This window comes from Podarcis liolepis, assembly GCF_965112155.1.
Source record: "Podarcis liolepis genome assembly, chromosome: 4".
In the NCBI taxonomy this organism is placed as follows: domain Eukaryota; kingdom Metazoa; phylum Chordata; class Lepidosauria; order Squamata; family Lacertidae; genus Podarcis; species Podarcis liolepis.
The window spans coordinates 85,284,213-85,299,674 of NC_139558.1; the positions used below are offsets into that span (position 1 = coordinate 85,284,213).

Here is a 15,462-nt window from a genome sequence, read left to right on the forward strand (position 1 = left end):
TTGGGCTCCATGATCACTGCAGATGGTGACAGCAGTCACAAAATTAAAAGACTTCTGCTTCTTGGGAGGAAAGCAATAACAAACCTAGACGGCATCTTAAAAAGCAGAGACATCACCTTGCCAACAAAGGTCCGTATAGTTAAAGCTATGGTTTTCCCAGTAGTGATGTATGGAAGTGAGAGCTGGACCATAAAGAAGGCCAATTGCCGAAGAATTGATGCTTTTGAATTATGGTGCTGGAGGAGACTCTTGAGAGTCCCATGGACTGCAAGAAGATCAAACCTCTCCATTCTGAAGGAAATCAGCCCTGAGTGCTCACTGGAAGGACAGATCCTGAAGCTGAGGCTCCAATACTTTGGCCACCTCATGAGAAGAGAATCCTCCCTGGAAAAGACCCTGATAGGTACCGTTTCCATGCGCTGCTCTGCTTCACCAGAAGTGGCTTAGTCATGCTGGCCACATGACCCGGAAGCTGTAACCCCAGAGTCGGCCACGACTGGACCTAATGTCAGGGGTCCCTTTACCTTTACCTAGCATTCGTCACAACTTGTAAGGTGGCGGTTCATTGGCTCAGTTGGACTGGCTTAGTTGGATTGTGGGGAGGAGAGGTGCGGCCATCACCTGCCCCTCCAGGAACTGGGTATTCTGGTAATGGAATCTGGGGGTCCTGAATCTCGTCCAAAGCCCGCTTGAGGGGCTAGGGCCATGCCAGGACCATAGGAACCCAGGGTGAGCTTCGGTTGGTCCTCATCGACCTTGCTCCCTCGTTTGGTTTACCCCATTGGACTACCACCCAGAGAGGTGGAGTCAGCTATAGTCGGGAGTCAATGCCTAAGCCAATACTGTATTTTAATAAAGTTGTGGCCAAAATTTGCCCCAAAACTTAAAACTAAAATAAGTGCCCGTGTGAAGTTATTTTCGGGGGTGGGTCCTGGTGCCTTGGAGCACAACCCTGACCACTGGTCCTGCTAGCTAGGGATGATGGGAGTTGTAGTCCAAAAACAGCTGGAGACCCAAATTTGGGAAACACTGTGCTAGATTATTCTGGGCTAGTTTATTAAATAGTGTGGCCTGCATAAGTCAGGATCCTGTGATCTTAAGAGGTGCAATCTGATGCTACCATTCAGCAGGAAGGACTTGCTTCTGTGCCTGGGTTGTTGCAACTGTTTCAAGTGTTTGTTTCACAGAAAACAATGCATTTTGCTGTAAAGCAAAGGGAGCAGAGCTCATTAAAGTGGATACACTGGAAGACTTGATGTTGAAATGCCTCTTCTTCACTAATATGTGTACAATATCTGTGCAATACTCTGGCTACCTTTGTAAACAACCATTTCTGTGCACATTGAAAAGGAAAAAAAGGAAGACATGATGCAAGGAACAGCTTTACTAAATGCCCAGCCAGCGAGCTGTGAAACTGAAGTAATTGCTTATTTTAGAGATAATTTCCCTGGTTTTTGAAAACTGCATGAATAATGAATTTGTCCAATGGAAAGTAAAGACTTTTCTCCTTATAATGTGGTTGGGGGAGGCGGTGGAGAGAACAAGCAGATGCAATCCATGATTACTGTGACATTTACAAAATCTAAATAACCAACTTTTGGGGGGAGGGGAGAGCAAATGATTAGTTAGTTAGGATTTGTTTTGTATTCTGCTCAGAAGGACATTTGAACACATGAAGCTGGTTAGACAGAGATTGTTAAATAGTTCCCACTTCCAAGGATGCTTTGGCCGTCCAGATGTTGCTGAACTACAACTCCCATCAGCATTGCATATGACCATGGATGATGGGAGTTGTAGTTCAGCCCACCCTTTCCCCATGTAAGAACTCTCTGCCACCAGATAAAGGGAACTTTATTTCAACAAGGCTGCCCTTTATCAGTCAGCCTAAAAGCTTCCCTTGGGTCATCCTGAAGCTTCTCCAAGTAGCATAGTTTATGACCAATGCAGGAGAGACATGTTTTGTTGCAGCTGGGGCAGATGACCTATAACCCTCCAACAAGCAGACATAAAAGATTAGCATTCCCATATAATACACAAGTCTATAAAAGCAGAGTTCGTGCAAACAGCCCATATCAACAGCCCATATACACCAGTAAAATTACAGTAAAAACATAATAGAGTAAAAACCCAATTTAAAATACAGGTTAAAATGCAATTTAAAATGCAGCCTCATTTTAAAAGTAGCCCATAGATCAAAACCATAAGGGGAGGGAAACATAAGGGTCAGGCTGAGTCCAAATCAAAGGCCAGATGGAACAGCTCTGTCTTGCAGGCCCTGTGGAAAGATGTCAAGTCCCGCAGGGCCCTAGTCTCTTGTGAAAGAGCGTTTTACCAAGTCGGGGCCAGTACTGAAAAGGCCCTGGCCCTAGTTGAGACCAATCTAACCACCTTGCAACTTGGGACCTTCAAAATGTTGTCATTTGTGGACCTTAAGGTCCTCCGCGGGGCATACCAGGAGAGGCAGTCCCAAATCCTTGGGTAAGTCTATCCGTAGCTGTTAGTCATGACGTCTGGTTGCAGCTTCCAGGTACCAGCTACTGGCAAGCAACAATGGGAGAGAGCTCTTGCCTTCATATCCTATTAGTTGGCCTTCCCAGAGGCACGTAGTTGGCCACTGTAGGAAGCAAGATGCTGGTTTCAGTGTAGTTTTGGTCTGGTGCAGGGCGGATCTTATTATCTTCTTGCAATTTATGCCTGTGTGCAGGGCTGGAAAAATCACAATCGTATTTCTGGATGATCTGTTATTTTTCCAGTCCCACCTATGACTCAAGCAGGCTGATGCTATAAAAGCATGGATGTTTATTTCTAACCATAACCACCATTCGGATTATAAATGTTACATTATACAAAGCCAGAGATACTATTTTTTTCCAGACAAGAAGCTGCCTTACAAATGTGCATTGTGAGCAGTCATCACATCAGCTTTCACATGGTAATCGCATTTTGGAATGATCTTTGTGAGCTTTCGGCACCCATAGCCTGCCTGTGATAGAAGTAAGAGTTTACAAATCTAAATATAAGATTTGCTGTCACCTAGCAACAGCGCTGAACTTTGGGTCGTCCTGCTCCAATCTACACCTGTCTGGAAAGAAAGTCAAGATGTAAAGATAGGAGGATTTGCATTAGTTGTTTTTTTTTGTAATCTTTTCAGAATAAAAAAGGTCCTATTTATTCTGGAAACATCTGTGTGTCTCACAACTGTTTTCTTCCAGTAACACCTTAAAGACCAACTAAGTTAGTTCTTGGTATGAGCTTTCGTGTGCATGCACACTTCTTCAGATACACTGAAACAGAAGTTGCCGGACCCTTCTATATAGTGAGAAGGTGGGGAGGGGTATTACTCAGAAGGGTGGTGGGAATGGGAGATTGGCAGATAGCTGAGATGAGCCTGTTGACGACTCTTAACGACTGTAATAGGACTGTAATTTTGACTATGGCAGACCAACACGGCTACCTATCTGTAACTGTTTTCTTGTTTGCGCAATCTCTGTGTCCAGCTCAGCATACACATGCACAACGCTGGCCCTCTTCAGGTTTTATGGAAATTTAAACAAATAGGGGTGGGGATGGATGGTATGTAGCACATGTGGGAAGCTGCTGAAGATACAAAACACTCTTAACTTTAGACACCTTCCAACTTGTGGAAGACGACAAGACAATGAACAGGGCAGGGCTCATGCACTCACCCATACTGTCTCTGCACCACCACCAATTTACTAGACTAGCACTAGTTTAAAAGAGATTTAAAATATTCACCCACCTGCACTTAAATTGATTCAGAAAATCGATACCAGGATCCTTCCTTCTGGAGTGGCGGAACCACATGTGATAAGAAACATGTGTTGCATTCCTCCTCCCTCTCTGAATCATGCAATGCACTTTACCTCATGTCGTTATTACTACTACTACTACTACTACTACTACTACTTGGATCTGTCTGTCTCGAGACCATGGAGAAGTGCATCTTCGTTTAATTAAATTTGTATCCCGTCCTTTGTCCTTAGATCTCGGGGCGGTTCACAACATAAAATTACAATATAAAAAACATGCATAGTAAAAATGAGAGCAAAAACAGACCAATAGCCCCCTCTCCTACAACACATTTTAAAAGGGCATCGGATGTCCATCGGCCAAAGGCCTGGTTGAAGAGGAACATTTTCACCTGGCACTTAAAGTTGTATAATGGAGGCGCCAGCCAAAGCTCCTTGAGGAGAGCATTCCACAAATGGGGAACCATAGCAGAAAAGGCCTGTTCTTTATGCTCTTTATTCAGCTCATAGTGGTGAGGAGGAATGGAAGTTCCCCCAGAATGTCTGCTTTATATACGTTATTTACACAATGGCTAATTCCGGGATTCTCCTGTAGGCCAATCAGGTCGCAGATTCACTTCTACCTGGAGCTGGATTGGGTGGCTCCTGTGGACCAATCAGACTGCTGCATTCTGAATCCTATTGTTCTAGGACCATTCAGACTGCTGCATTTTGGATCCTATTCAACTCAGTACATAACAGGACCTCTCCTGGAGGAGGCACACAAAGAAGGACTTCAGGTGCTGTTGCGTTGATCATTTGTTGTCACAACATCAGGACTCGGGGTACTTTGCACTGCACATTATGGAGGAAGGGAAGGGAATTTGATATGGATTGACTGTTTTTTTGTAGCAGTCCTTGTTTCTTATAGCAAGTAACACATTGCACCATTTTCTTTTCATGTTGACTTTAACACCTCAGCGAGATCTTCCTTGCTTTTAATAGAGGACTACTCAACACACAAAAAGTAAGAGTAGCCACACTGACCCTTAAGGAAACGATTTGTATTCGGTCAACAAAATGCAACAAAAAAGTGACCAACATCTCCTTGTTAGGAGTCACCAACATGATGCCCACCAGATGGTGTTGGACTATAACTCTCATCCTGCTTGATGAAGGGCCCTGGTGGCTAGGGCTGATGGGAGTTGGAGTCCATCATCTTTTGGAAGGCACCATGTCAGCTACCCTTGGGCTAGATGGGAAATAGAGCAAGCAGGTGGAGGAGGAAAATGTTGGCTGATGGTGAAGTCATGGAGTCTGCATCTGATCACAGTCGTAAAGATGGAACGTGGGAGGAGGTAGCAGACATTCAAATGAGGCTCCCTTGGGTGCTTTGCATGTTTCAGAATGCACTTTACTTCTTGACAGATAATGCTTCTTCTTGGCTCTTTTGTACATTGTGCAGGGAAAAGATCAGGCTGAGTGAGCAGTATGAAGTGGGTAGAAAAATGGTATTGACCTCCATTTTCTGTATCTCTGCTGAGGTTAAATTCCAAGAAAGAACAAAGGGTGTGGGGAGGTGTGGAGTTTTAGGCCAACCCCAGCAATTCTTCTAAATATTTACCAGCTTTTTGTTAATTGTACAAAGCACAAACATATTATGTTTACTTACCTAGGAGCACTGCAGGCATACCCACCAGATACCTACGTTTCTCTTTTTATCTTGTGGAATTATAGAGCTTTGTACAGGAAGAAAACATTTTTTAATGTGAGCTTCTGGTAAAAAAGAAAAACCTAGGAGAACACACAAAGTATAATTTTTGCAGACTGCCAAGGTTAAAAAAGAGCTTAATTTCCTACAGGCTAATTCATACCACTACCATAATTGTTGCTCCTTGAGGGATTAAAAGTTCGTGCAGTTGTGTGCATTGGCTGCAATCAATGCTGCCTTTGCCATGGATTTTCCCCACACAGCACATTGTTATTTATATAGCACCCTCAGTGTACATTGCACTTCACAGCAGTCCCTCAAGCAAGAGAAGAGGATGCTCTTGTGCTTCCACCTTTCCCACAGGCAGCTGGTTGGCCACTGGGAGAACAGGATGTTGAACTAGATGGGCTCTTCATATCTTATGCCCCCCAGAAGTTGCTGGACCACAACTCCCATCATCCTTTGGCCATTAGCTATGGTGGCTGGTTCTGATGGCAGATGGGAGCCCATCTATAGGGTTGGGGAAGGCTGTTTTACAGCAGCAACATTACAAAAGATACATCTCTGTCCATAGAATGGCAGCTAACAGGTTGAGGTCGAATCCTGACAAGACAGAAGTACTGTTTTGGGGGGACAGGCGCGGGCAGGTGTGGATGACTTCCTGGTACTGAATGGGGTAACTGTGTCCATGGAGGCACAGGTCAATTATGTGTCCAGGGGAGCTGTCTACCAGCTCCATTTGGTATGCGGACTGAGACCCTACCTGCCCACAGACTGTCTCACCAGAGTGGTGTATGCTCTAGTTCTCTCCTGCTTGGACTACTGCAATGTGCTCTACGTGGGGCTACCTTTGAAGGTGACTCGGAAACTACAACTAATCCAGAATGCGGCAGCTAGACTGGTGACTGGGAGTGGCAGCCGAGACCACATAACACCGGTCTTGAAAGACCTACACTGGCTCCCAGTACATTTCCGAGCACAATTCAAAGTGTTGGTGCTGACCTTTAAAGCCCTAAACGGCCTCAGCCCAGTATACCTGAAGGAGCATCTCTGCTCTCATTGTTTTGCCCAGACACTGAGGTCCAGCTCAGAGGGCCTTCTGGTGGTTCCCTCACTGTGAGAAGCAAAGTTACAGGGAGCCAGGCAGAGGGCCTTCTCGATAGTGGCGCCCGCCCTGTGGAACACCCTCCCATCAGATGTCAAGGAAATAAACAACTATCTGACTTTTAGAAGACATCTGAAGGCAGCCCTGTTTAGGGAAGTTTTTAATTTTTGACGTTTTATCATGTTTTTGGTATTCTGTTGGGAGCTGCCCAGAGTGTCTGGGGAAACCCAGCCAGATGGGTGGGGTGTAAATATTATTATTATTATTATTATTATTATTATTATTATTATTATTATTATTATTATTATTATTGAAACCTGCAGTAACAGGAGATGCACGTCCTAGCACTTGCTTTTCATTTTGGCAGGAGTCTGTCTGCCTCTCTCATAGACAGTGCCGGATTGGGCTGACTCTCGTATGCTATTTTGTCTTTGATGTCTCCCACTGGTAAAACTTCACATCTTAGTTATTGCACATTGCAAGTTATCTTTTGTGTTCAGTATTGGTTCTGTTTTATTTGTTAAGATATATTGGGAAAAATCAGTAAAACATTATATGTATATATTTTTTAAAAACCCCATGAGGAATGGCAGTCAGACTTCATTAGACTTCATTCATCTTAGACCTCATTAAGACGGTTTATATGGTTGCCTCCACACATTTAGTTTACATGCAGAGTGGGGAGCTTGGTCCATGCTTGCTGGCCCCATCCCCAATGTTGTCACCCCAGTGTTCATGTATTTGTCACAGAGACATTAAAAGAAGAACTTCAGTGTGCCAAGATCTACGCACATCATCAGTATTAGATTGTAGCCAACTAAATTCTACTCAGTCTAGACCCCTTGGGGGAAATCATGCACTTGAGTGAAAGCCAATGTGAACAACTCAGATTCAGAATACACTTTGTGATGGTGGTGACGACGATGACAATTTATTAGATTTGTGTACCACCCTATACCACAGGCATACACTGAGGTTGTGTTCTGATCCCCCCACAAGTTATAACACAAAATATATCTAATGTATAAAAAGGAGAAAGAAAAGCAGTGTCAGAATGAATTTTATCTATTATTTATTTATTATATAAACCATAAATATGCATCTGTCTTGAATGTATATAGACAGCTGCATCTATATAAACATTATATTTTTTATCTATATCTATGTATATCCAGTGCTTTTTTTCTTAAAAAAAAATGTTTAGGGGTACTCTCATTTTCCCAATATTGAAATACTGCCCCTCAATGAGGCGAAACTTAGATTCACAAAATGTTTAGGGGTATGCGTACCCCCCAAAAAAGCACTGTTTACAGCTATATACATACTTGCACACTTGCATGCATAGACAGATAGATATAATGCAAAAACAAAAGTTCCAGGAATTTACTGCAGAAAAAAATCTTGTAGAGAAATCAAGACAGCTTCCTCTGCCCCTTGTCCTGGCAATTAGCGGCTAGCTATGATATCTTTATTGTATAACCGACCAGCCAGTAATTACTCTATCGTATTGCATTTTATAATCCACATTTATGTATTATTCAGGGGCAATAGTGCATGAATTGTTCAGTTGCATGAGAAATCTAATGAGATATAAAACATTTTAAAAATACATGAGCAATCATAATGGGTACTTTATTATCATACAAATAACTTTGGCTGGCTTAGCTTGCTTTTACTTGCAATTTGGGAACTAACTTTTGATCTCAAATCATCAGCATAACAATAATGAGTATAACAACCTTTGCTTGTAACAAAATGCGGTGTTTTGGCCAATTAATAATACACAGAGATATATAGTGTGTGCGTGATTTTCACGGTGGATTACAATCTTCTTCCCATTCTAAATGCTGCACAAGGCAAAATCTAGGTGGGACAGTGCTCATGTCTGGCAACAGAATGGACTCCCCCCTCCCCAATTCCATTTCCTTGGGGTATATATTGAAGATCTCTTAATTACCTTTGTTGGCCATATGCAACGAAAGTTATTAAGAATGATGGAAAGCTAGAAGTTCTCTCACCCTTCCAATTACATTGGGCTTCTGAAAACTGTTCTGCGGCTTAGTGTGGCATGTAGGCAATGGGGAAATTGACGTAAAATCTAAAGAGCAAATGTGATTTTTCAGTTTGAGCATATGGAGCTGTGCTCCCCTTGCAAAAAAACCCCACATGGGTCGTTTTAATGTGTGGAATCATCTTCTCTCTGATATGTCAGGTTTTGACACTGGTGTTATGTTATCACTCTTTGACCTGAAGCTTTTTGGTGGCTCCATTCTCAAAGCTGATTCACCTTATCCAATAGTCCTAGGAGTTCCTCATCAGGGGATCCTCACATTGGACTCATGGGTCCATGTGCTCCTCAAAGACTTTGTGTTTTGGGATGTCCAGTGTGGCCTTTAAAGACTCATTGCCTGGCACGAAGCCAGGGCTTGGCATGGCTAGAGCTCCAGGAGGACCTCTCCAAACTTAAGTGAATGGGCATTTAAATTGCATATGCGATTCGATATTTAAAAAGGGTAAAGTGATGCATGTCAGGGCCCAAGAACCTTGATGTCACATATATGGTCACGGGATTTGAACTGGCAGTAAGTGGCTGGGAATGAAAGCTTGGGGTCATAATGGATGGCCGCTTGATGAAGATGTTGGCCCAGAGTGCAGCACCTGTGAAAAAGACCAATTCCTGATGAATAACTAAAATGCAGGATCCCATCCCTCTTTTGCAGCTTGCGGCCTGTGAAAGAGTTGTGAATGGGATACGCAGAGCAATCCTTTGTTGGTCTACTTTGAAGTAGGTCCCATTGGGCCCAATGTACAGAGGGGTGGGTTTTTTTACCTTCCATGTCTCAAATACTAGCTTTCCATATCACAGTGCTCTGGAAACTGAGGAGAGTATCGAAAGGACATAGTGGTATGCTGCTCAAGGGGAAGAAAACCCAACTGACTGTACTAATCCCTTGGGAGGACTTTAAAGAAGCACTTGGGACACCATCCCCTTTCTATACAAAGGGCATCCAGAGTTTCTTACCAGTAACAGGCTTAGGGAAGGATGTATTTTTTACAAGTGGAAAATTCACTTTAAACTACTTAAGTTGTTGAAAGGGTCATGGGTAACACAGTTGTGGCTGTGGAAGCCCGTCATATGAAGAAATAAAAACTTCATATCAGAATTTATAGCCTGCACTAGCAAGACTGAGAAAAGGAGCCTTGGTGGAATTTAACTGGTTAATGAGGACTATTAAATAACTTCTTGGTCAACAGTCCTATCATATATTGAGTCAGACCAGTGTTAACTGGTAGTAGCCAAGGCTTGAAGCAGAAAGAAATTGGCTACTTGGCCTGAAAATAAAGCAAAACTACAGATGCCGGGTTTTATTCAATATATCTAACAATAGCGTATACAGCAGAGGCATATATTTTCTGTAGAAAGTTTTAAGGGGACATATTTAGTCCGTATTGCTAGCACTAAAATTAAAGCTGTTTCTATTGTTCATGATAAACAGGACTTGGGAATTCAAGGAGGTTGCATTAACCGAAGGCATATTTGGTACTCTCTCTAGTGTAGTTGATTTATCCAGCTTTATAAACAGTAAATCATCTGCCCCAAAAATCTACACCAGAGCTTTCCAAACTGTGTGTCATGACACATTAGTGAGTTGGCTGCAGTGTGTAGGTGTGTCGTGTGTACACTCCCCGCGCTCCTCCCGGGGCTGGAAAGGGGTAGTTTAAACCTGCGGTTTGCTAGTAAAACCGAATCAGTGTGTTGTGAAGTGATGCATGTCTCAAAAGTGTTTCACCAACATGAAAAATTTGGAAAGCTCTGATCTACACTTATCAGCAGAAGACAAGGTGAGCAGCTGGGGTTTTGAACCCTGGTCTCTCAGGTCAACCAATCAGTTCATGCTTTTTAAATATAGGAATAGCAATATTCCTATTTTTGCTTCAACCCACAAGCTCTTGGCAACTATTATGGGTCAATCTTTGCAGCAGCCATTTTGTGGCTGGTGCTCGCAACATCCTCTCAAAAGTCTAAATGGGCCCCTGAGCCCAGAAAGGTTGGTGACCACTGATCACCTATTCTTGTTGGACTTGAGTAATGTAATAGTTGTATTACACCACTAACAATGGTAGAGTCATGAATAAAAGAGTGTTGGACTAGCAGGTAAATTAATTGTTCAAAACAGGCCGAATGCAAACACGTCTACTCTCAAATGTACTGTATTTCTGTATTTACTGATGTTCACCTGTTATGGTAGATATCTCATAAGCTTGATATCCCAATATCTGAATCTAAGGCTAAATTGTATATTAACTGTATTTTCTTTCCCATAGAAACATTTTCTACTTGCTGTAATCTTTCAGTTAGAATATATCACCTATATATATGAATGCTAAGAGCTTTTAGGTCCATTTTGTATAAACAGTTATTAGGTCCAATTTTTTTCCTGAAAATGGGGGAAAGCAGCAAGAAATGGATTTGGCTAGCATCTGAATATTTTGTGAATGCAGTTCTTGTTTGCTGAGGGTATATATCATCAGCTGAAGCCGTATGACTCCTACAGAAAACATTCGGAGATTATACTGGCTTTTTGCAGAAATGTAAGCTTCCATATAATTTTTACAGCTGAAAGAATGGATTTTGCTATCAAGCTCAAGGGACCTGCTTGGGCTCAGTATAATGGTCTGAGACTTGCAAGGTCCCTGGCAGGGACGGCTGTTTCCAAAACACTTAATCCCCAAGCAGATACTTATTCATCCCACACAGCTCCTCTCTTGAGATAGAGTGTGTGTGCATTTCTACTTTTGGCACAGTCTTTGCATTGCCTCTCATACCCTTACAGGATCTGTCTGGCCTCTGTATGGATAACATATTGACTGTGCTGTACGGTAGCACAGAATCCTCTACCAGCAGTGGAAACTGTGCCGTAAGCTCCTTTATTTCTTGCCATAGGAATAAAACCTGCTCAAAACCTTTGAACAAAAAGAATACTTTTCCAATATTGTATTGGCAAATACAGACAAGTTGTGAGTCAGAAAGATTGGGGAGGGGTGTCTCTTCAGTTCAGTTAGCCATATTGGTCATCTCTCGCCAAAACAGAGTTGGGCCATTGGCTCAGGCATGGCTCCTAAATTTCTGTTTCTAAAGCACAGGTGGCAAATGGAACTATTCCGAATCCAAAGCACACATAGCACAATTCCACGTAGTTTAATGTGTTAGCTTTTAGGCAATCTTTCCTAATTTAGTTCCACACTTTGGCAGGGAAAGGGGAGGTGCCGGATGCTGAGATTTCCAGATTTAGCTATGTTCTCTTATAACTAAGGGTATAATGGTGCAGCTACTTGTACTCTTGGGTAAGACTGATTAGACCCATTTCGGTTTGGGTCCCCCAAACTGGTTGGAGGATCAAATTGGCCCTGGTGGATGACCTTTATTAGGAGAGAAACAGAGTGTGTGACATCACTGTTTCTCCTTGATCTCACAGAGGATTTGGATACCATTGGCCAGGCCATGGTATACTCTTGGATCACCTCCATCTTAGGAGTTGGAGGCACTGTGTTTCTGCTCCTACCTTCATGGTCAATATCAGTGAATAACATTGCATTTGGGTCCCCTTCTAACTGAGCTGTGGGGTTCCACAGGGCAGTATTCTGCCCCCAGTGCTACTCGACATCTATATGAAGCCATTGGAGACAGTCATTAGGAGATTTGAAGAGCAGTATTGAATGAATAAATATATGAACATGGATTGCTCAATCTGCTGTTGCCAATTGTTGTTACCAAGTGGCCAACCGATGCTATATTTTGTGCAGAAATTATAGAAATGTTTATTTGTCCTTAATCTTCTGAGTCTTGTAAAGTTGGTCTGCATTGTAGTTTGAAAACTGCAATTCAACACTGATTTTTTGTTTAATCTCTCCTCCCTCCCTCCCCATCCATCCCCAGGCTTCTGAAAAAGGAAGAAAATTTTATCTTCATTCCTCGATCCCGTGAAGAGCTTCCAGACAACTTTCCAAAGGAAATCCCTGGGATTTGTTATTTCCTGGAGGTCAGAACTGGTCAGAAGCAGCCAAAGTCCTCTGTCACATCTGCCAGAGTGAGAAAGATTTCCTACAACATTGGCACCATGTTCCTCCGGGAAACGAGCCTATGAGGCCTGCTGCAGATCAAAGACTCATCAAAAAAGCACAAACCCAGAACTGGGTCATGACAGGAGAGAGGAGATTCTTTCTGTTTCACTGCATTGTTCCAAGCAAGCAGTAAAAGCTCCGTGAAATGTCAGGCAATAATTCTTTTTAAAGGTGGGTGACTGCAGTCCATAAATAAACTGGAAAGGGTCAAGGGAGGGAGCAGGGGTTTTTATTTTTTAATCAAATTAAAACAAAATACCTTTCTGTTGCCAGAGCTACTGTTGGCCATAAATATCAATGTGGTAAAAAGAAGAAGAATCCAGATTGAGTTGCTATTAATGGGGGAGGCATTCCACAAAGCATTGGGCCTCTTCTGCAAGGCCCATTGAAATAAATGGAGCATGTGGTATATTCTGTTCTGAAACAGGTGGGCATTTCCTTTTATCTGAAGATGTAGTACCCCTGCTACTTCTTTAAACATTCACGCCAACAGAATTGGGGTAGGCCCCCTTCACATGCACCTGTGAAATGCATGTAAGAGTCACGGTAGCAGTACTTGGTGAATTGCTCTCAGAAGTTGCACCAGCTAAACTGATTATGATGCATTCCTGCGTTGAAAGGAAGGTTACCTAAATATGCTTCTCGGTATTTTTTTATTTTAAAAAAACAACACTTCATACAAATACTGTAGAGATCATTTATAATCATCTCAGCAGGAGGAATTATAATTCTGCATATAATATCATAGGGATTTTGTCTACTTTTTATACATTTCATTATCTGGACTATATTTCACATGCTGTATCAGATGTGAGGCTAGGCTACTCCTGTATATTTTCTGCCATCTATCTGTCAAAGCTGCTTCTTCTTCTTCCTCTTCTTCTCCAAATTATAAGAAATGCCATTTTGTTGGGGGTTTGCAAGAGCTACACTTCGATCATTTTCATTTTCTGTTTAGTAGATGTTTATGTCTTGCATATTTAAACTGATGTTCAATATTTGTCCCGCTAGTAGTGTTATGTCCTGGCATCAGAACAATGCAAGCAAAGTAGTTATTTTCATACTCACTGATTGGTATATTACTGGAAATCCTAAAGCCCCAGAGTAAAGTAATTGTCCTTTGTAATGAAACGTGCCTAAAAGTAGGTGGTCCAACATCATGACCTCATTGTGCTCTGAACTTCTCCCAAGCTTCCAGCTATCATTGGGGAGCATAAGATACCTGTTGCCACTGGCTTTGCATTTCCAGTTACTAACATGGGTAGAATATCCAGTTATTAATGTTGGTAGGGTGGGGATAATCCATCTGTTATGTTGATTCTCATCATTCAGTTCCTCAAGATTTGATATACCGTATTTTTTTGCACCATAACACTCACTTTTTTCCTCCTAGAAAGTAAGGGGAAATGTCTGTGCGTGTTATGGAGGGAATGCCTGCGGGTGGCGGGGGGGATCTGCTGCAGTCGTGAGCAGAGGATCCATGGTTCCCCTTCCTTCCCTCCTCCGTGGCTCGCTTTGAAACAGCAAAGCGGGAGAAGAGCCGCTGAGTGGGGAGGAGAGAGGGACAGAGAGCCTGCTTCTTTAAAGGAGCAAAGCGGGAGAGGAGAGGAGCCGCTTACACGAGTGTAAGCGGCTCCTGTCTGGTTGGCTCCTTTAAAGCAAGCAGGCTCTCTGTCCCTCTCTCCTCCCCACTCAGCTCGCTAAATAGCAGCATCCTTCTCCACACACCCCATGCATGCTCCTTGTCCCTTGAGTGCTTTTCCTTCCCTCCCCACTTAAAACGTGGTTACAAAGCACGGACCCACATGGATCCTCAGGATTTTTGCACTGGGTCACCCCAAATTCACCATCAGATCACATAGCATGTCCATGGCTACATCTTGCACCAAAAAAATCACACACCCACTGTTGCCTGGGGTCGCAGTGGTGCAAAACGTGGTTACAAAGCATGGATCCACATGGATCCTCAGGATTTTTGCATTCGGCTACTCCAAACTCACTGTCAGATCACATGTCTGTGGCCACAGCATGAACCACAAAAATCATACATCCACTGTTTCGTTTAGAATATTTTTTTTCTTGTTTTCCTCCTCTAAAAACTACGTGCGTGTTATGGTCTGGTGCGTGTTATAGAGCGAAAAATACGGTATTTTTAGAAGTATCCCCTCAAAATACCTTTCAAATTCTGGCGCTTCAAAAGTCCTGGTGCCATTAATATCCTTGAGACTACTCTAGAGTAAGCAGTTTGAGGACTGTAGTCTAGCTACTGCTTTGATCAGCAGTAAAATTTCACTTGTATATGTAGATAATTTCATGTTCATTTTTCATGCGGACTAATTCAGTAAGAGATTTTCATTTACAAAATTGTAGTGTTCCTTTGCCTCAGCAGTGCGTCATGCCAAGCCAAACTTTAATATACTCTGAAGAACATAAAACCATGCATGGGGCTTTGCTCGTGAAATCACAACTCATTGAAGAATTTAGAACTCAGAACTGGTAAAGGGACGGATTCTTGAAAAATTGCCCGTTTCACCTGTTGCAGCAAAAACAACAAAGATCTTGTGCCATCTTAGAAACTTAGGCTGTAATCCTATACACACTTAACTTGGGAGTAAGTCCCATTGAATTCAGTGGGATTTACCTTTGGGAAGACATGTACAGAATTGCGCATTAGAAGATTTATTGTTGCATAAGCAGGGTTGGCCCAATTACAAAGAGGAATGAGACAGTTGTCTCAAGTGGTCAGCACAAGGGGCAGTGAATTTGCGATTGGA

The 15,462-nt window shown here is 42.6% G+C and overlaps 1 protein-coding gene across 2 annotated transcripts in view; it reads left to right on the forward strand.

The window, feature by feature from the left end:
- The window catches only part of GUCY1A2 (guanylate cyclase 1 soluble subunit alpha 2), a 145,352-nt gene extending 132,255 nt beyond the window's left edge, over positions 1 to 13,097 (forward strand). For both annotated transcript variants that reach the window (XM_083499560.1, XM_083499561.1), the window contains exon 8: positions 12,504 to 13,097. In XM_083499560.1, coding sequence (XP_083355686.1) covers positions 12,504 to 12,711 — 208 coding nt within the window. In that variant the 3' untranslated portion in view covers positions 12,712 to 13,097. The remainder of the gene's footprint in view (positions 1 to 12,503) is intronic.
- Positions 13,098 to 15,462: the final 2,365 nt, after the last annotated feature.